Source organism: Rhinolophus ferrumequinum, chromosome 11 (genome assembly GCF_004115265.2).
Source record: "Rhinolophus ferrumequinum isolate MPI-CBG mRhiFer1 chromosome 11, mRhiFer1_v1.p, whole genome shotgun sequence".
Taxonomy (NCBI): domain Eukaryota; kingdom Metazoa; phylum Chordata; class Mammalia; order Chiroptera; family Rhinolophidae; genus Rhinolophus; species Rhinolophus ferrumequinum.
The window spans coordinates 65,453,457-65,476,419 of record NC_046294.1 but is presented as its reverse complement, the minus strand read 5'-3'; the positions used below and the strand labels follow the sequence as shown (position 1 = coordinate 65,476,419).

The following is a 22,963-nucleotide window of genomic DNA, read 5'->3' as shown; positions in this document are numbered from 1 at the left end:
CTCTTCCCACCGCATCCCACTGTAGAGAGGGCATGTTCGTCACCTGCATCTTCTTCATCTTCTCCTGCTATGCCACACTGTATCTGCCAGCATCCCTATCCCATCCCAAAGACTTCTCTCCTCTTTCTAAACCTAACACTGCTAAGTCATGATCCTTGTTCCTCTAGGGTAGGTTTCTTTTGGCCTTCAAACTACTTGCAAAAACCACCAGCAGCTACAAACTCTCCCTCCTCCTGGCTTTCTGTTTATCACACACAGACTGTAAATTCTACAGTTGGGCTGGTAGCCTGAATCAGGACACGGCTTTGGGGTTTCCGACTGACTGCCAGTTGACTCAGGCAGGCCTGGAGAGTTTGCTTTCTCCTATCTGGTCTGGCATGTGGACTTTGGGTCTGAAGGAATAGTCTTTGGAGCCCTCCCTCATTGCTGTGTTTTTAGTACCGATCATGAAAACTTTTAAGCAATCTGCAACATCAGTTGTTGTCTTCTGAAGGATACAGCGGGAAAACCACCTAAAGGAAGCAAAGAACAAAAGTAAAGTTCAACTTCAAAATTTCTACTATAAACACGTATTAGGATTAAATTAAGAAATAGATATTATGAGTAAAAATCAATGTCCATACTTTTGTGTATGCTATAGCATCACAACTGTATTAAAAAGCTCCCCCCACCCACAAAATAAAACTTATGATAAAGAGAAACTAAAGCATTGTGCTGGCATCAGACACATCTGGGTACAGATCCTGGCGGTATACTCATTAGCTGTGACTTTGCTGTGTGAACTTAAGCTTCATCTGTACGAAGGAAATTTCCAACATGGTAATGTAGTTACTACCTCATAGGGTTGCTGTAAAAATTAAATTAGATACTATATGTGAAGTCCTTAGCGCAGTACTTGGCACATAACAAGCACTAATAGAGGCCGGTATGTTATTATTATAAAGGAATTTATTAGTTTAGCGGTGTGTCTTCTATTCTCAGTATGTGCAAAGATTTCTCATGCATAAACTTCCACGTCTATAAATGAGCCTTTTGGATTTAAAATCTTAACATGATAAACTTATTTAGATTTCAGAAGCTAGTTCTCTTGCTCAAGTCATTAATTAATTAAAAGCACTTAGAAAATGAAGGTCATGACTTCGTGGTAAGTATGAGTCAACATTATTATAGCTCTCAAAATACTATCTGCAACAATATGATGCAACGAGGAACGCTGCTAACTCGCTGGAAGTCCTTTATCTGCTCAAGGAAGTGACACACACGGTAGAAACCTCATACAACCTGGAATTAAGCCGGAGGCATGCTGCTACTTTTCCTGTTTCCCACAATCCCAAATATATGCCTGACCACAAATTTAATGGAGTAAATCAAACAGCTTAAGGCTAGGGAAAAATTTTTTTTGCAAATAATTCCTACAGCCTCAAAACATTGTTTAGCAACAAATATTGAAACATTTCTAAGAAGTACAATTTAATAAGCATTGGGTCCATGTTTGAGGTGTCATCCCTAAGCCTGCCTATGTTTTTTTTTCTTCCTTCATTTTTTTTTTTTTTAATTGGGGAATGTTGGGGAACAGTGGGTTTTTCCAAGGCCCATCAGCTCCAAGTCACTGCCCTTCAATCTAGTTGTGGAGGGTGCAGCTCAGCTCTAAGTCCAGTTGCCATTTTCAATCTCAGTTGCAGGGGCCACAGCCCACCATCCCATGTGGGAATTGAACCCGCAACACTGTTGCTGAGAGCTCACGCTCTACCAACTGGGCCATCTGGCTGCTCCTCTACCTATTTTTTAATGGTTGTGTGAACAACCACCACATCAAGTATCTGGGAGCATTAAGGATAATAAAATAATAACAAGCATGTATCGAGCATTTACACAGAACAAGTGACAGGTCAGGATACACACGCAGGCAATCTGCTTCTCAACTGCTTGACAGAATGTATGTCAAGTTCCTAGTACAGTGCATACCACAGAGCACATGCTCAGAAAAGAAATGCACAAGAATTTCTACATGGCCATCACTTTTGGAATATGACTGGCAGTAGATTGTCCTAATGTATGTATAAAAATAGTTTTTTAATGAGGCTACCTATTATTCCAATATTATCAATCACATTTACATATGCAAGTATAGTTTATGACCATAAATCTTCATATTTTAAAAATGAGTGACTACAAACTATTCCTTGCTATACAGTTAAACCACAATTAGTAGGCAAATAATGGAAGGATATGTAAGGGTAATTTTAAAAGTACCTGGTGATTCTGGGGTTAATGCTGGCCACAAATCCAACCACCGCCATTCCCTTGTTGAATGCATCTTTACAGACATCAATACCAACTACCATCAGGGACTTTAACTGTAAAATTAAATTTTTTGTGATTTAATGGGAGGAGATACTATTTCCCCAAACAATGATTTAATATGAAGTTTTTAGGAAACTGACCCTTGTTATTTAATTATTCAGGTTAAGCTATGTGCCAGGAAGATCAATGTCCAGGTGAGGAAGATTATTAAACCAGAAACCAAACAGATTTAACGACAGAGGAGAGAATATGGTGCATACTTTGCGTAGGAGACTCACTATAGTCCAAAACAGCCACCATCCTTTGTGGAGGTGGCCAAAGACCATCAGTGGCTCAAGAGATTCTGGGAAAGTGGTCAGTCCATTTATCCCTTGCCCCTGGGCTGAAGGAATCTGAATTTCATTCCCCGTTCTTCAGATGTCTAAGGAATCCTCACTTGGCTCTATCGCTCCTCCAGGAGGGGCAGACTGGGGTAACCTCATACACCCTGTTTATGGAAACACAAGGGAACGGGCAACATTCCCTCACTTCTTGTCCCCTCGCTTCTCCCACAGTGGCCATAGTTCAGGAAAGAAGAGGATTTTCTCAGTTCCCACTAAAGTGTGGAGCTTTGGATCATAAGCTTTGCCAGTTCCCCAAGGTCTGGGGAAGCCCCATGCAGGATGCAAAGCTACTCTGAGAGTTAGCACCTTCTGAAAGCAGGTAAAGGCAGAGGCCACGGAGCACAGATTTTAAATAGTGGTTGGGGGGGGGCTCCAAATAAGGCCTTCCAAGCCTATGTCAAACTAGATTCTCTTTCATGAAATATTCTGTTATCGGCTTAACTGAAGCTCCTTGAGGACAGGGACCACGCCTCATTTTCCTCTGCATACCCTCATGGTGGGCTTGTGTAACGTCAGCACCCAGAACGAACTACAAACAAGCCCAACAAACAAACAAATCAAATACCTCTAAGATTATGTAAAAATATCTCCTACTTTACTTTAATGTTTAAAATTAATTAACTGATTGATTACTGAAAGGAAAAGCATGACAGATTCCTCACAGGGATCTCGACAGCCCACAGCTCGCCTCCGAGTTTACAGGTCATTTGCATGGCAATCTTGGTGGCGACACTCATCATCATTCCCTGTTTATTCAAGGTCCGAACAAGCACACACTGGCTTGGGACTGGACAGTCAGAGCTCAAATATTTCTTAATGGAATCATAGTAGTTCTGCTGATTAGAAGGCAGAATACACATTACCTGAGAGAAAAAACACACAAACACACAGGAGGAAAAAAAGTTAATCTAGTTATGATTAGAAAGAGTTTTTAAAAAATGGGAGGGGGGTTTAGGGATTAAAAAAGATGAAGGGATTAAGAAATACAAATTGGTTGTTACACAGTAGCCATGGGGATGTAAAGTAAAGCATAGAGAATATGGTCAATCATATGGTAGTAACTATGCATAGTGTCAGATGGGTACTAGGCTAGTCAGGGGATCACTTATTAAATTATACAAATGTCTAGGCACTATGCTGTACACCTGAAATATAAAATAATATTGAATATCAAAATAAATAAAGTATAAAAAAATAAAACAGAAAACTGAAAAAAAAAATAATGAATACATGGATTTTCCAAACATCTTTTGCCCTTAAGTTTCCAAGAAGCAGATACGAACGCGTCTACAGGCCTTTGAACTTTTAAATAGCCTTTAAACCACTGACAGTTAAGGCCATTTGAAATGCCTTCTCATCAGCCATTCACTCCGCAAGTCCCACTCTAATCTTACCCATCTCCCTTGCTTTCCTTTCCCCCTCATTTCTCTACTGATTTGATTCTGTTACTGTCCTCCAGTCCCCTTCTAACCTAGCTCTTTCTCTAGCTACCTCTCCCTTCTTTGCCATGATCCTTTTCTGTGGTTCTCCAGCTCTTATCCCCTCTGCTCCATCCCCAACTTCACCCACTGATAAGCCAAGTGAAGAATTAGCTTACACTGTGGTCTTTTTCCCAATAGGTACTGACTGGACAACCAAAATTTAAACAAACAAACAAACAAAAAAACCAACAACAATTTTTTTGTTTACTGGGACTTGAGAGTAAGGATTTGGGAGGAGGGAAAATAAGGAGAAAGAAGCTTCAGATCCTCTGGTATTTTAAATTCCACCCATTTCTGTCACTGCCCCTACATCTTATCAGGTATTTTTCCCTCAGAGAAGGGTCTCTCCTGGCCTATTTGTATCCCCTTTCTATCTTATATTCTCTGCCTTCAAAACCCCCAAATTATAGAAAAGATAAGCACTATCATGATTAGCAAAAGAACATTTAAAAAGTGATTTTTATTTTTTATCACCAATAGAACTGACAAAATACTGTCAAGGGCTAAAATTATTTAGCCCTTAATGATATAAATTAGGGGAAAATATTTTTAAATTGTCAGCAAAATTCTCTTAGGGCTCTTTCTTCCTTCCATCATATGTGTTTGGGGCACACAAGTTAGGTGGGAGAACAAGAGTGGACCAATGGGGCCAGAGTCAAAAGAAGGTGGGAGCCCAGTGAGACTGGTTACAGCAGGGATGGATGAGTAAGTACATATGTGCAGAATGACAGTAGCCATGTTTCTCACTATCAGAGAAGTGGGGGTACAAAAATGGAAAGGGGGAATGTTTTCCTGTGGTATTGGATTGGAACTAGTGGTATGAACACGTTTTTAATATATACATAGATACACCTAGTAACAAAATAGATGTAATTGTGCGTTTTATATATATATATGAGTATGTGTATGTAGGCACATATATACATTTTCTAGCTTTGCACATTGAGAAAGCCTGAACCCCAGTAGCAAATGAGCATATCCAATGCCCAGATCTTTGTTCCTAAATACTGTTCTTTACCCAAAGGAATCAGGGCTCATTGGAGAAATATCTTCCAGAACTGGGCAGCAAAACTTCAAGATTAACCTGGAATGTCTTATTGTGCCAGACAATAAGGAAGCAGTTCGTGAAATATGGGGACATGTCAAAGAGACACAGAAGCCAGTTTGAATAAGGCTCCCACTGGCAAAAAAAGGGACAATTTGGGCAGCAAAATAAATAATAATAGTAATGGACTATAAGTTAGTAAATAAAATAGGGATCCATGAATCCATATTGATAAAATAAATGAACAAAGAAATGGGGAGAAGAGAACTGCTCTTGTCATCTAATGCCACCTAATAAATGTAGAGGGAAGTATGGAATTAAGAATCTACCATTTGGCAACCATCAAAGTAATAATGAATTCAGACAGGAATTATCAATGGATTCTAAAACTAATGCATAAACATTTGATGAGAAACAGGGACATTTGCAAAGTCTCAAAGTATATCCCTACTAAAAAATTAAAACTAATTAATTACAAAGAGAAAAAGTAACTTTGCAGTGAAGAAACTTGACAGATACCTCCTTAATTGACGGGTACCCCAAGATAGGATGCAATAAAAACATTTGCTTTAGTAATCCTGCCAGAAGTACATGACCTGAATTTAATCATCAAACCCAAATTGAGGGAAATTATATAAAATAACTGGTCTATACTCTTCAAAATTGGAAGGTCATTTAAGTCAAGAAAAGACTACGGAACCATTCCAGATTCAAAGAGAGACTACAGAGACAGACACATTAGATCCTTTTACTAGAAAGGATGTTTTTGGGACAAATATTCATGAAGTCTGTGGATTAGCTGGTCGTACTGTGTCCTGATTTTGATGGGTCCTATGGTTGCTGGAGAGTGAACTTGTTTGCAGGAAATACGTATTAAAATATTCAAGGATAATGGGGCATCATGTCTGTAACTTATTTTCAAATGGTTCAGGAAAAAGATAGATGATAGATATAGATATAACAATAGATGATAGATATAAAATGATAAAGCAAATATGATAAAATGTCAACCATGGGGGAATCTGGGTGAAGAGTACATAGGAATTCTTTGTACTATTCTTGCAATTTTTCTGTAAGTTTGATTTTATTTTTTTAAGTGAAAAATAAATACTCTTAGGGTGAGAATTCCCTTTGTTTAATATAACACATCTTTATGGACCATTGTGTGTGTGTGTGTGTGTCCGACTAAAAGAGAAATAAAGGGCTAAACTTCTTTGCATGAGATATAACAGGAATGTTGGGAGTTGGAATGAATGAGCTAAAGAGGTAAGACGAGGAGATGGGACAGGAAAAGCACTGCCATATAGTATGAGGCTGAGGCCTCAAAGAAGAGTGAACACTTCCAAGAAATAGGAACGGTTGAGAGATTAAAAAAAAAAAAAAAAGACGTCAATTTTAACTTGTCTGGAATGTCAGGGTGTGAGGTAATCATACCTTGGACACAAACCTTCTGCAAGTCAGCCTCACATTCCACCCCCCACCGACCCCCCTCCCCCCCCACAGATACTCTGGGAAATGAGTCAATTGTGGCTGTCCCACAAGGTGATGGAATGCAGGAGGAAATGGCACTCACAAAAGATGAAACACAGAGGAGAGCGAGAATTCAGAGGAAGTAGAACACATGGGGCCACAGGTGATATGGAAAATATAAATCCTGCAAGAATCCCCTGAAACACTGGTGAGAATGCTGGGTGCCCCAACATTTATAGGATAAGATGGAAGCCAATTATCTTAAATCTTAAGTAAGTGATGACCCTCCCAACAAGTTGGAAAATATGTAGACATTGAAGAGGCTGATACGGGGGTAACAACAGAGTTTGAAAATGATTATTAGAAATATGACAGAGAAATAAGCTATTGATGAAAATACTAAGATTAATACTTGCTTGTGTGCTTAAGGAAATGTACAACAATTTGCAAACATATCTGAGAATATGTTCAGATTCTTTCAAGACTGTTAGATAGAACAAAAAAAAAAATTAAAACTACACATGAAAACACCAAAAGTATCCATACTTACCAACTGAACAGCAGGATCGAAATGTTTCTGTATGGCGCTAAGAAATGCAGCTGGGGTTTCTTGTACTTTTATGCTACATAAAAAGATTTAATTTTGAAGATATACAATCCTTCTTAGTAGCATACAACATACGGAGTTAAAAATAATAAAAATGGATTTTTATACCATACTAGCAATTTGAGGGGGAAAAAAATCACTGAGAAAATTGACAACATTTTGAGCCGAAAATTGTTTCTCCCACTATAAGATATGCCAGCAATGTTTAATAATCATTTTTATTAGCTTAAAAGTAGTTTGGTAGAAAATAAAAATTTCTCAATTGTATACAATTAACAATTATGTTGTTCAAAATGGGGTTGAAAGTGAACTTTTGAAATCACAAGTCTCAATAATCAAGTATCTGAAACAGGGTTCAAGTCAAACTGGGATTAAGATTTCTCTAATACTTAATCTCCAGGGGCACTTTAAAATGAATGTCTCAAAAATCATCAGATTAATAAGACCAAGATATTCAACTAATCTGTATGATTCAGACTAAAAGATTTTTCCCCCCAAGTGGCTGCTTGTTTGGAGACTGGAATATTTAGCCTTAATCGATCAGTCAGCAAGTACTTAGCAATTATCTGTTCTGTGCTTACATTATGTCAGGGGCCAGAGGCTACAGAAATAATTCCCACACAGAGGAATTTATAAATCCACTTTCTTTATGTGGAATCAGCCTCTCACACATGTGTATATGACTGGATTGTCCCAATGCCCAGTGGCCTTCTAAAACTTGCCCAGCAGGGGGCAGGACCTCTGTCTCCTGCTTGCTGATTCCAAATGAGCTGCTGGAAGGCTTCCAGCTCTGTTTAAACAACTAAATGCTTCTGACTTTTCCAATTCCATCTCTTGCATGCAGACCCAACTGCTATTTTACTGTTTAGTCCTTCTAAACTCATCAGGCAAATGTGTCAGATGGGAGAAACTACGCATATAAATCTAACAGGTAAATGGATACTTCATGGGAAAGACAAAGGATGGAATAAAATACGGGTTTTCAAATAACACAGGCCAGGAACAGAATATAGACACGAGCTTGTTTTGGAACTGGTGTGAGAAAGACACCAGCCCAGGGTCTGCTGACTATGGCTTCTTTCAATAATCTTGTCTTGCTTTATTAGCTCATAGGTTAAGAGAAATTAGAGCAGGTGAAACTCAAACCAGGCGATTTGTTAACAGATTTGATAAGAGGAGAATTCTAAACTACAGTGTAAAATGAGACTTTGGAACTATCTGTGGTTTTCTACAATGCTTGCACTGCTGATATAATTAATTACTAACCATGTGTTTCAAGAATAACTGCCCACCCTGCCAGTGAGGACATTTGTACCTCCACCATAATAAAGAAAAAGAAGTATCCACTGCTTCTTGCTGAGCATATCAAGCTCAATAAAAGAAGGCATGATCAACTTTACAGCTTTTCTAAAGCAAAACAATATTCAATTTTGAGTGTGAATGTGTATGTATGAATCCCCTACTAACCTGTATGTATGAATCCCCTACTAACCTGAAAGCCACTTACTTATCTTTCTCATCCCCAGCAATTACAGTGTTTAGCATATAGCAGATTTTCAATACATGTTGAAAAACAAAATGAATAATGACCTTTGTTTTTTCAGAAAACTATCTAAATGACTAATTTCAAGGTATAGTAACAGAATCAGAAAAGCTTATTTCAAATCTATTTTTACAATAAATTTTAAAGCATCTAATCTATCAAATAAGTCAGGAAATGCAACTTTTCTTAATATCCTTTTTGATGTTGTTTCATAAATAACTGCTACGAAAGAATTTTTTAAAAAGTTGAGGAGGTAATATATGGATTTATTAAGGATTTATGTCCTAACTAGTACTAACTTTGAGGTAATAAGACTATTGCCTAAACAACTATGAAAACAAAATTTTACAAAAAAACAACAAAATATATTTAACTGTGTGAAATCATTTATCTACTTATATCTATTTTCTTGGCACTTTATATTAGAAAAATTTACTGCGATAAAGAAGCTTTTGTAGCTACCTCAGCCCTTATTTCCTAGCTTTGAACCAAACCAAATTAATATATTTAAAAAAGTTGGGATGATTTTCGGTGCATTCTCACATTTTGGGGCAGTCCACATTAAATCCCATGGAATTTCCAACTCTTCTCAAGCAGCTCAAAAAGTTCTCAGTCACATTTTCGGCTCTGTCACTACATATAATCAACCATTTATTCAGAGATTGTGTACTTAAAATCTTCCAAGTTCGCATATCCTTGGACCAATCAGCAGCAGATGCTGGTTGACACTGAGAAAAAATAATAATAGTGAAAGGGTTGAAAACATGTATTCAGAAAGCAACTGAAAGAAGACAAGGTGAAGATGATCCACGTGTCGTACGAGAGCTATTCAGTACAGTTTGCTATTCACAGACTCGAGACACTGATGTAAACACATCTACAGAACACACGTGTTTCCTGGGAGTGGAGGCATCTGAGCATCATCCCAAATCAGCTGCTCCCTGGCTGCTGGTCCTTGGACAAGTAAGTCGCTTTACTTCATGGGCATCCACCGTGTGCAAAGAAAGGTGTCTGGTTCGAAGATCTCTAGGTTCCCTTCCAGCTCTAAGAATCGCTGACCTTTATTACGAATGCTCAGGCAAGCAGGCTGTCCAGTTTGGTGTCTTTGCTCTAGGCAGCTAGATGTCTCAAATAGAAAATGCTGATCACTGATACTCCAGGTCATCATACTAAAACTAACAAACCCTAAGGGCAGTTAAGAATATACATTACACTAGGAGTAGCTGCGTCTAGGAGCAAAGATGTGGCCAAGATACAAGCTCCTTTATCGCTCTTGGAAGGTTCCCAGGTGACCAGGAAAAACAAGCTCCCTGCACGAAAGAGGGGAGATTTTACACTGGTCACTAGCCTGCTTATATCCATGGATTAGAATTCAATGGAAATGTCCTCGTTGTGGTGAGCTGGGAAGAGCTCACCACCGTTAGACTTTAAGAGGACCACCCTGTAATCTAATCCTTTATTACGCCAAGTGTTGTTTTGTGGCAGTATAACTACCTCCTGAGAGCTTGTGAGAAATGCAGATTCCTGGGCCTACTCTCAGACCCACTGAATGAGAATCTGCATTGGAATTAAAAAAAAAAAACCAGAAAAAAAAAAAGAAGTTCCCAGGTAATTCATCTACACATTAATGTTTAAGAAGCAATGTAACCCCTTTGTTGTATAGACTCCAAAGCTGTGGCTGAGAGAGATTATGGAGGCAGTTGGTAGCAGTGACAGTTTAGAATGCTGATATTCTTGACATTGACATCAGGACACTTTCTACCAAGCACTCCACAACCAGCCATCCTCAAGATGCCGTTAGGTGGCCAGGCGGGGACTCAGCTGCAGAAGGAGACCTCAGCCTGAGAACGAAGGGGAAGGGCAGCCCTCCATGAAAGGTTCTACCTGGAGCCCAGGTTCGTTCCTTCCCATTACAGCCAGTATGGCGAGAGCCATGGCGCTCTCACCTGCACTCCTACCTGTGACGGGCTGGCAGGAGACCCAGGTGAAATGCTCAAGGCCCACTCTGAGCCCTGTGAACATTCAGTTTACTCAGTTCCTAGAACCCAGTATCAGAAAAGCTGAATTGGTTGAGAAGCCGATGACACAGTTACCTCCAACCATCCACCACAAACTCCAGGGGGCCGGTTCTTCCATTTATTGTCCCCTTCTCCTATGGAGACTTGTTTTCATACCAAAAAATGCAAAAAAAAAAAAAGCTCTGACAAATACGACTTTACTTACAGAGATGAAGACACCGGTCATTTTAAATATTTGTATCCTGTTTTATATGTGGAACTAAAACTCAGCTTCTCTTGACTGACTCCTGACCAAAATCCTAATTGGGGCCTACCTTTTCACACTTCACCAAATGTTTTGTTTTGTTTTGTTTTGTTTTTAAAAAGCAGTTTTTCCTCAGCTTCTCCAATAAGGGTTTTGGATTATCAAAAAGAAATGACTTAAAAAATCCTCAGTCTGCCAACAGTTCAGTTGGCAGATTCTCTGTTCGGTTATATTAGTTTAGACATGTTGGCTTATATCAAATAAATGAAAGAAGAGAGCCTTTAAAATGAAATGAAATATAACTAGATTTTAAAATGGGCATAACACCAGGGATAAGTTGAAAGTTAATGCACAATTGTTGCATAAAGTAGATACATTTCTTCAACAGAAGCTGAAAGAGGCAATGATTGGTCTCTTCAAGTTTCAGAATACCTTTCTCCCTAAACACTATGGCAGAGGGTGGTTTCTACGTGAATACCTTCCTGTTTATGCCAGCTGAGCAGCATTCTACTTTGGGGAAAAAACAACTCTGGTATCAGGAAGCATAGTCTATTATAATTAACCTTAACCAGTTCATAGAATTTTCCCACATACTATGGCTTTTTTTTTTTTTTTTGGTGACGGAAGAGCACAATACCCAATAATAAGGGGGCATGTTTTAACTGCAATGGTTTGAAATGCCATTTTCGAATACATGTTTAAATGTATCTACTACCACATCATACTATGACCTAAATCATGTCCTCTGGGTGCCACTAAGTCCATGCAAGTACACTGAGATTGAAAAGGAACACAGAAGGGACCTCAAGGTTTAGGACAAAGGAAGTGGAGGAATATGGCAGCCCTGGGGAAACCAAATGAATATGACAAGCCCACGGAGTCACTCTGGCATATGATCGAACTTAACACATATTCAAGCAAATACTGTTAGATAAAAATAAAATCACAGCACTTACTATGTGATCTTGCATTAGTATTTTTTCTGAAGGCACAACCCGGCCAGTCAGAGACATCTGGCATCCAAAATGCAGTCCCCAGGTCTCCAGCTCAAAACGGGCATCCTTGTTTCTGTTGAGAGAGTTGAGTTTTAAGTCATTAAAGTGCTATCTTCTAAAGAATTTTAAGAATTAGAGATAAAATTATAATTTACTGAATTATTCAGAGGTTGATTTTTTTTGAAAGATTCCTGACTTATATTTCTACTCACTATTATTTTTTCCCTCCTGCTCTAAAGAATTAGGGGACTGTGGCCATTTGGGACTTGCAGGGATGGAAAAAGCTTCCAGTGCGGCACATTGGTTAGCAAAATGAGCCTTTGAACCAGACAGACCAAGGTTTTACTCCTAGTGCTGACATTTAATAATATGTGACCTTAAGCAAACTTTTAAGTCTTTTAAAGCTGTGGTTTCCTTATTGGCAAAAGGTAGGGATAATAGAACTAGCTACTTCATAGATTTGGTGTAAAGATTAAATATGACAATACACAGAAAGTAAAACCAAAGTGCCTGGCACTTGCTCTGTGCTCAATAAATGTGACATATTATCCCTGATAGTAAACTTGTTAATAAAGACACATTGTGGAGCCTCTGGATGTGGAGATGTCTTCTGGGAATATCTGAATTTGGTGCTTGGGAGTGGATGAAGAATGACAAAAGAAGGGGACATAAGGACCTTACGTTTCAGAAGATTCATAGGACAGAGAGGGCAATGGGAAGACTAAGAGGAGAATATTAGTATTAGCAGTAATAACCACTTTATATTTGCATAGTACTTTAAGTTTATAATTTAGTACACTTTAATCATCATTTCTGTATTATCTCATTGGTATATGATGTATGGTCATCTCTATCAAGCTGTAAGCTCCTTGAAGAGAGCTACCATACTGATTTTGTGTCCTGGCCTCTATTACAGTAGCCCGTGCACGGTAAGCCAGGCACTCACAAAAGAGACTGATAAAATTCATGCTTTTATTTACTTATCAAAGCTTCCCCTCTCTTTAGGGAAGCTTGAACCTCTTTACCACGAACTTTATCACAGCTCATTATTTCCATCTATTCATGTTATGTCTGGTCCGGTCACACGGAATACTTTGAATTAATTATTTTGTTTTAGATACTATCTGTCCAAGAAGAGATATGTGAGAAGATAATTGGTCAGGACCCTGGGTGGGAATAAATGGGATTACTGGAAGGTGGCAGGTAGATGTGTCAGGAAGATTAATCTATAGCCCGGTATAAGGGGAGAGAATGAGAAGTAAGTAGGAGTAAGTTATTCTCACGTAGGAATAAGTCTGAGGGATGTCCAGGATAAATGACCTAAAGTGTAGCCATAAAATAAAAATCTCTGAAACCACTAGCATGATAGTAAAGATGCACATTTATCATACGGAAATGTTCCAGAAAAAGCAAGTTACAAAACATAATGTACTGTACTTTGCCATTTTCCTAAAGAGAACATGATTATATGCATTTGAAAATATCTGAAAGAATATACATGATTCACTCATTTATTAAACAAATATTTACAGAGTATACACACACACCTCTTTTTGTTTATGTAAATTTCCAAATTCCTCCTCCAAATTTTTCATTTTTTAAAAAAGAGACCATTCTCTAATAAAATTGCCCAGTAGAAATATAAAACAAGCCACATATGTTATAATTTAAAGTTCCCTAGTAGCCGCATTAAAAAAGTAAAAATTAATAAATGAAATTATTATATATATATATATATACACACATATACGTATATGTACACATATACGTATATGTAAAATATATATCCAATATATCCAAAATGTGGTCATTCCAAGATGTGGCACTAACCACATTTTAAGTGCCCAGTAGTTACTTGCGGCAACCCTACTAGAAAGTGACGTTTTGGGAGGTCAGAAGGAGAACGGGGGAAGGCTCCATTTCCCCATCACAGGTTATAGCAAACAGTCATAAACGAGGGTAGTAATGCCATCTGAGAATCAGGTGGGCTGAACCAAAGGGTACAAAGGTATTCCTAAGTTTAAAGAATACACAGTAGGATTTTCCTAATCATCAGTGTGCTGAAGCCATTCTATTCAGATCTGAACATTCCTGACCCTGAATATTGGAGGCCTGGAATAGTTTTTATTTTTTTAAATTACAACCCTTTTCTTCATTCAAAAATTTATCCAGAACCTCAATGTATTAAATAGATGAAAGCAGAGCTGTGTAGTTGAAGTGGGGTGGTACCTCTCTTCCTGCATGGCCTTCAGCCACTTCCCCTCGACCCATAGTCCTGAGGCCTCTTGGATGAACCTGGCTCTGGACAACACATTTCAAAAGTGCATTGCTCTGAATCAGTAGAAATGAGACATTTTCAGCAAGGAATGGAGTGTCTTATACATCATCCAATTCTATAAAATAGGCCTTAAAGTGGGGTGCACGCTGGTCCCAGCGAGGTGTCCGAGTACCTGTGGATGTCATCAGCAAGTCTGGCCAGGCGCTGCTGCCTTCCCAAAGGACTGAGCCGCATTTCTTCAGCCACGACCTTCATCAGTTGGAAATCAGAGGTTACTCGGCTACTCAGCCCTGTTAAATGGAAATAAAAACAGTGAAAAATGAACAGTATACCCTGTAACCCCAGCTCATCTCGGGCACAGGGTAAGCTTTCCAGTTAAACTGAATTGGATTTAGCATCTGGATAGCACTGTCCAGTAGAAATGCAAGCCACAGATGTCATTAAAAATTTTCTACTAGCCACGTTAAAAAAAAGAAACAGTTGAAATGATTTAAATAGCATATCACTAATAATTATTTAACTCTATCTAAATTATCATTTCAACGTGTAATCAATATAAAAAAATTACTGAGCTATTTCCCCTTTTTTTCATACTAAGTCTTAGAAATCCAGTCTGCATTTTACACTTATAGCACAGCTCCATTCAGACCCTTAGGTGTGCTAGTCACATTTCAAGTGCTCAATAAACACATGTGCTACTGGCTACCAGGTGGGAAGGTGCAGATCTAGGATATCAGAATACCACTAAGGATCAGCATCCCTCCCTTCAAGGATCATATCCTTATGAGTGTTTCCAATTGCAAAATAAACATATACATACCATAACTGATTCAAGCAAAACAAAAAATGTAAAAAGTAGAAAGTCTGCCCTTCTTAGTCCCACCCTGTTAATCAAATGAATATCATTAAGAATACTCAAGACAGTTATTCAGATTCTACTACATAGTGAAGATTACTTTCTGGAAGCTCATGCTAAAAGAGACTAAGGATCATTTTGGCACACTCAAACAGTATACCAGAAGAAAATCAAAGTCATATGGCTTCCTGAACTAGTGAAGTTCAGGAAATGGTGAAGAGCAGCTTTGTTGTAGGACAATATCTGGGGCCTATTTCACGAAGTAACACATGGAATACGCGAGATAAAGAAAAACAGGTAACTTTTAATGTGCCACGCAATTTCCAAAGGGCATTCCATCCTCCCTCTTGCTCTACTATCAAAATAAATCATTTAAGGGTCCATCCGCGGAGGGCGGAATTCATGCTCAGCTAACTGAAGGAGGGTGGTCTGCCCACTGCTAAGACTCAGAAGCCTGCGATCAAGAGCCTGACGGAGTATAAAATATAAACATTACCTGTTAGAAAGCAGAGCTCAGGTATCAGGTGGGCCATCCGAGCCTCAGCGTTGTCATTTCTCTTGCTTTTCAACAGACTAACAAGCATTGGCTGATTTAGGTCAGATACAGTAATATCATATTGCTACAGAATGCAAGATTAATGAGGGAAAAGTTAATATGGAAACACTGTAAAAAGAGCATCTTTGCTTGTAAGCAACAAGGTAATCCCAAAACGCATAAATCAGCAAATTTTTTCAATGAAGAAAAAAAAAACCCCACAGTTACCTACTCATTTCTACACAGTTACCTACTCATTTCTACTTCCCAGGCTCTGTCTTTTATAGCTGAGGGTCAGGTTTATGATTTTATCTACTTTTTATAGGGCAACATCATTTTGTTTTGTTTTTAATCATTTTCCTCCTCTCTTCTGGGTTTCACTCAGGGTCAGAACGGCCTCCAGCTAGCTCATACATAGTACAATGACCCTACTGGAGCTGACTCAATAGCAGCATTTCCGCTACTGATGACTGAGGCAGACTGCCCCATGCATCACTAACGGGCTGTAAGTATCTGTATTCATTTTGAAACTATCTATACACAAGTTGGAGGCAAGGGTGACACTGAGTCAACCTCGGATTTCCCAAAAGAGCATGACCTCCTTCACTTCCAGGATTGCCTGACGTTATAGGTAAGCAACTGTGAAGTGTGACAACTGTGAATGTGATCCCCGGCTCTTCTACTGAATTGGACTGGACACTGGGGAAGTTCCTTACCTTTTCTCATCTATGAAGTGAAGCGAACAGTACCTCAGAAGCATCCCATGTAAACCACTAAGCACACTGTCTGGATTTTAATGAGCTCCTACCTCACCCCCTTTCCTCACCGAAACTTGAATTTCAACATTGTCACCTTGTCAAAAGGTCCATTTGCCCATCCAAAGGCAAAGGTTTCAATTAACATTCATTTCTAGTACAATTTGCTCAGTACTCATAACAGAACACATGGAATTATAAATTACAAAATTCCTGGGCACTATGTGATGCTGACATCAATAATTATAATTAAGTAAGAAGTGAGAATCTTTCCAATTCAAAAAAGGACTTTTATTTATTTAGTCATCAAAATAAAAAACAATTCAGGAAAGTGCAATTTAATGTCGTGATTGCAGCTAATGTTATGGCTAAAAACCCTGGACAAGCCTTTGTAGAAAGACAGTTTTTATACATGACTCCATTAACTCAGTACACATGTCTGTGCCTACTGTGTTCCAGGACCACAACGGAAACGAAGATAAAAGAGGGCACAGTCCCCGCCTTTACACATACTCCATCATCTACAAAACAAGATAGACGAGAAGCACAAATAATGGCTAAGCACCTGCATCTTTCCTCATTTAATGTCAACAAACTTATGAGACAGATATTATCATCATCCCCTTCGTAGAAGAGGAAACACTGTGAGATACTAAACAACTTTCCAAAGGCCCCATAACTGGACATTAGCACAGTTTAAGACTTGGGAACCACAGCTTGTTACACCGCTCAGTATGGGGTCCCTGAGGGGGATGGAGGAATAGTGGTGGTGGTGAAACAATTCATGGCTGATAAATCAGGGAAGATTTCATGAAGGAGGGAGAATCCAGCGAGCACCTTGAAGAAAATGTAGGGGCATAGAGAGACCTGGGTAAGAGCTCAAGCAAAGCTGGAGAACGTTCCAGGAAGAGGTATTCTCTTTACCAGGAGCATGGTCAAGAACTCTACCCCATAAGCTGTGTCATAAGGCAAATATCAACATGTCTTCCACTTCGGAACTTGGCTACATAATTATTTAGTGTTCCTTTCCTCAATGGAAAGGAAAACATTTTAGAAATTGACATAATTTTGTTTTGTTTTTTTCTCCCTAATTACAATAGAAATGTAGTGAACACAACTCATTACAAAGTAAGTGAGTGGGATTTTACTATGATTCCCTTTTCCGAATGCCAAAGGTCCTAAAATACATCTGTTCACAGAAGAACAAATTTAACCATGCAAAAAAGAAACCCAGATGTTTAACAGACTTTGTGTTTAATAAACAAACACTTATACACCACATTTTATGTACAAGATGCTTTGCTAGGCACTACACATCAAGGGCTAGCCAAATGACATCTTGTTCTCCAGGGAAGATGTGTTCTAGAAGCAGCCTGATGTGTGGTACAAGTGCTTAGAGAAGTGAACATACAGTTGTTCTGTGACTTTGCCAGGAAACAAAGTCAGAGAGGACTTCACAAATGACGTGACAGTTGACCTTGAAGCTAGGATTTTACCTGGTGGTGAAAAGGAAAGGTACAACGTGGCTTTATGCAGATGTCTAGTGAACACGAGCAAAGGCTGAGGAACATTTAGTGACAGCAAGTGGACTGGGACGATAGCAGCATGGGGTGTGTGCTGGGAAAGTTGTGGGAGATGAAGCTAAAGGTGAGATGGGGCAACACTGTGTGATGTTAGAGATGAAGTAGGAGAGGCTAGGAAAAGAGGGGCAGGGTCCCCACCGTTTACCTAGTACTCACAATGTGCAGGCACCGGGCTAAAGGCTCTGCATGCGTTACTATCTCTTTGAAAGAGTACACTGCACCACCAAGGCAGCAAGACAACTCCCTTTACAGACAACACTTCATGTTCAGCGATTTGCCCAAGATTGCACAGCTAGTGCCAAGACCATTTCATTCCAGAGCTTATGTTTTGTCTTTTTTTTTTAATTAAAGTTTATTGGGGTGACAATTGTTAGCAAAGTTAGATTTCGGGTATACAATTCTGTATCACATCATCTAGATAATCACATTGTGTGTTCACCACCCAGAGTCAGTTCTGCTTCCATCACCATATATTTGATCTCCTTTACCCTCATCTACCACCTGCCACCCCCCTTACCCTCTGGTAACCACTAAACTATTGTGTCTATGAGTTTCTGTTTCTTCATTTGTCTTGTTCTTTTGTTGTTTTCAGTTTTATATCCCGCATATCAGTGAAATGATATGGTTCTCAACTTTTTCTGTCTGACTTATTTCGCTTAGCATAATAATCTCAAGATCCATCCATGTTGTCACAAATGGTCCTATTTCATCTTTTCTTACCACTAAATAGTATTCCATTGTGTACATATACCACAACTTCTTTATCCATTCATCTATTGAAGGACACTTTGGTTGTTTCAATGTCTTGGCCACTGTAAATAAAGCTGCAATAAACATTGAAGCACATATGTCTTTATGAATGTTTTCAGATTTTTCGGGTAGATACCCAGGAGTGGGATTGCTGGGTCATATGGTAATTCTATTCGTAATTTTCTGAGGAATCTCCACACTGCCTTACATAGCAGCTGCACCAGTCTGTATTCCCACCAACAGTGTATGAGGGTTCCTTTTTCTCCACAGCCTGTCCAACACTTGTTACTACCGTATTTCCCCAAAAATAAGACAATCAGCTCTAATGCGTCTTTTGGAGCAAAAATGAATATAAGACTCGGTCTTATTTTACTATAAGACCAGACATAATATAATATAATATTATATAATACCGAGTCTTATATTCATTTTTGCTCCAAAAGACGCATTAGAGCTGATTGTGCAGCTACGTCTTATTTTCGGGGAAACACGGTATTTGTTTTGTTGATGATACCCATTCTAACTTGTGTGAGGTGATAATCTCGTTGTGGTTTTTATTTGCATTTCTCTGATGATTAGTGTTGTCGAGCATTTTTTTCATATGTCTATTGGCCATTTGTATGTCCTTTTTGGAGAAATGTCTCCTCAGGTCTTTTGCCCATTTTTCAATTGGATTGTTTGTTTTTTTGTTGTTGAGTTGTATGAGTTCCTTATATATTTTGGATATTAGCCCCTTATCAGAGGCATTGTTTTTAAGAATCTTCTCCCATTCTGTTGGTTGCCATTCTCTTTATTTTGCCAGTTTCTTTTGCTGTGCAGAAGCTTTTGAGTTTGCTATAGTCCCATTCATTTATTTTAGCTTTTACTTCCCTTGCTTCCCTTTAGAGTCAAATTCATAAAATGCTCTTTGAACCCAAGGTCCATAAGTTTAGTACCTAAGTTTTTTTCTCTGCAGTTTATTGTTACAGGTCTTATATTTAGGTCTTTGAACCATTTTTAATTCATTTTGGTACATGGTGACAAATAGCAGTCTGGTTTCATTCTTTTGCAGGTGACTTTCTAATTCTCCCAGCAATATTTATTAAAGAGGCTTTCTTTTCTTCATTGTATGTTTTTAGCTCCTTTGTTAAAAATTATCTGTCCATATTTATGTGGATTTATTTCTGGGTTCTCAATTCTATTCCATTGGTCTGTGTGTCTGTTTTTCTGCCAATACCATACTGTTTTGATTATGTCATTACAGGCCTATCTCAAGAAACAGGAAAAATCCCAGATAAATAACCCCTTAAAGAACTAGGAAAATAAAAGAACAAATGAAACCCAAAGTCAGCAGAAGGAAATAATAAAAACCAGAGCAGAACTAAATGAAATAGAGAACAAAAAGACAATAGAAAAAAATTAATGCAACAACGAGCTGGTTCTTTGAAAAGATTAATAAAATTGACAAACTCTTGTCTAGACTCACTAAAATAAAAAGAGAAAAGGCACAAATAAACAAAATCAGAAGTGAAAGAGGGGAAGTTATCACAGATGCCACAGAAATACAAAGGATCACCCAAGAATACTATGAAGGACTATATTCCACCAAATTCAATAACCTAGAAGAAATGGACAAGTTCTTAGAAACATATAGCCTTCCTAGGCTGAATCACGAGAATTGGAAAATCTAAATAGACCGATCACTAGCAAGGAAATTAAATCAGTCATCCGAAACCTTCCCAAAAGCAAAAGTCCGGGACCAGATGGCTTCACTAGTGAATTCTACCAAACATTCAAAGAGGATCTAATACCTGTCCTACTCAAACTCTTCCAAAAAATTGAAGAAGAGACAACACTCCCTAACTCATTTTATGAGGTCAACATTACCCTGATACCAAAACCTGAAAGGATAGCACAAAAAAAGAAAATTACAGACCAGTATCTCTGATGAGTACCGATGCAAAAAATCCTAAATAAAATTCTAGCAAATCGAATACATTAAAAAGATTATTCATCACAACCAAGTGGGGTTCATCCCCGGGGCACAAGGATGGTTCAACATATGCAGATCCATCAATGTGATACATCACATCAACAAAATAAAGGACAAAAATCATATGATTATATCAATTGATGCAGAAAAAGCATTTGACAAGATACAACATCCATTTATGATTAAAACACTTAATAAAATAGGTATAGAAGGAAAATACCTTAACATAATAAAGGCCATATATGACATGCCCTCAGCTAATCTCATAATTAATGGTGAAAACCTGAAGCCCTTTGCTCTATGTTCAGGAACACGACAGGGCTGTCCCCTATCACCTCTGCTTTCCAACATAGTGTTGGAAGTCCTCGCCAGAGTAATCAGGCAAGAGAAAGAAATAAAAGGCATCCAAATTGGGAATGAAGAAGTCAAATTGTTACTTTTTGCAGATGACATGATGTTATATAGAAAACCCTAAAAACTCCACCAAAAAGCTATTTGAAACAATAAACAAATACAGTAAAGTTGCTGGCTACAAAATCAACGTACAAAAGTCCACTGCATTCCTATATACTAACAATGAAATCTCAGAAAAAGAAATTTAAAAAAAAAATTCCTTTTGCAATTGCAACATAAAGAATAAAATACCTAGGAATGAACTTAACCAAAGATGTGAAAGACCTATATACTGAATACTGCAAGACATTTTAAAAAGAAATTGTACAAGACAAAAAGAAATGGAAAGACATTCCATGTTCATGAATTGGAAGAATCAATATAGTTAAAATGGCCGTATTACCGAAAGCAATATACAGATTTAATGCAATGTCTATCAAAACCCCAACCCCTTTATTTTTTAAAGAAGGAGAACAAAAAATCATCAGATTTGTATGGGACCACAAAAGACCCCGAATAGCCAAAGCAATCCTAAGGAAAAAGAACAAGGCTGGAGGTATCACATTCCCTGACTTCAGCTTGTACTACAGGGCAACAATAATCAAAACAGCATGGAATTGGCAGAACTTGTGTTCTTAACCACATTTCCAGGCAGAATTTCAGAAAGATCTCTCCAGTGACCATGAGGATGATGGATCACAGAGGAGAGAGCTGAGGCAAGACCATAAAAGGGTGATGGAAATCCCCAAATGGGCATCGTGAGAAGTTCTGCGTTGATGCAGTAAACAGGGCTGGGGAGAAGTCACAGGGTCCAGAGAGAATTCAAGGGTAAGGAGGCAGAACTCATCTTGGTGACAACTGAATGAGGAGGAGAGGGTGAAGCAGAGGAAGGAAGCAGAATGATTTCCTGAGAGGCAGAGTTCCAAGGAGAAACAGGAGTAGGAAAGACAATGAATTCGGTATGAATCATGTTAGTTTGAGCTGCCTGCAGGATATTTATGCAAATATGGTCTGAAAATAGGGACGAATATGTAATTTAGAAATGAGGGCAAAGCAGAAATACTGTATTTGAGAGGTCTCAAAATATGAAGAAAAGATCCAATATACAACGGAACCGTGGTGGGTAATAGCATTTAAAGTTTGGGGGAAAGGAGGGGGAAATATCAAAAAAGGATGAGAAAGGACAACCTGAAACCTACTGGAGACCCACCAGGGATGTGCCCCAGGAGTCAAGGCTGGCAGTTCAACGAGGTGGAAGTGGTCACTAGTGTCAAATGCCATCAAAAGCCCGTTAGGATGAGAATCCTAACTGAATGTAACTTTTAGGGAGTTATTTCCAAAGCAGCGAAATTGGATATTAGGCTGCTGAGGCTTCGGGAAGGAAGAACTGAAGAGATGCTGGGAGCTGGTGTAGATGACCTTCTAAAGAAATTAGCTAAGAAGAAGAAAAGAGATAGCTTTTCTTGAAGGCATAGGAAGGTCAAGGAAGGGTTTCTGCTTTGGTTTTTAAAACATCTGTGAGATTTTTCAGACTCTCTTGAATATGACTGTACATTAAAGAGAAGGAGCGTCTGAAAGGAACTGTAGGTGGAAAGTGGGGGCAGGGGTAATGGTGATAACTGTGACTCATGCTCCCAGAGCAGCAGGTGATTAAATGTTTGAGTATCTACTACGTGCAAGGCACTGTGCTAGCTCTGGGTATCCAACAATAAAGAGATCCAAATCCAGGAGGGCAGTCAGACCATGCACGT

The 22,963-nt window shown here is 38.6% G+C and overlaps 1 protein-coding gene across 1 annotated transcript in view; it reads right to left on the bottom strand.

Annotated features, from left to right (window-relative positions):
• The window catches only part of PIWIL4 (piwi like RNA-mediated gene silencing 4), a 44,298-nt gene that overhangs the window by 4,371 nt on the left and 16,964 nt on the right, over positions 1 to 22,963 (bottom strand). The window contains exons 10-17 of the mRNA XM_033119164.1: positions 15,721 to 15,844; positions 14,541 to 14,658; positions 12,052 to 12,163; positions 9,377 to 9,561; positions 7,234 to 7,306; positions 3,350 to 3,550; positions 2,254 to 2,357; positions 442 to 512 (exon numbers count right to left, since the gene is read on the bottom strand). Of these exons, the coding sequence (XP_032975055.1) occupies positions 442 to 512; positions 2,254 to 2,357; positions 3,350 to 3,550; positions 7,234 to 7,306; positions 9,377 to 9,561; positions 12,052 to 12,163; positions 14,541 to 14,658; positions 15,721 to 15,844 (988 nt within the window). The remainder of the gene's footprint in view (positions 1 to 441; positions 513 to 2,253; positions 2,358 to 3,349; positions 3,551 to 7,233; positions 7,307 to 9,376; positions 9,562 to 12,051; positions 12,164 to 14,540; positions 14,659 to 15,720; positions 15,845 to 22,963) is intronic.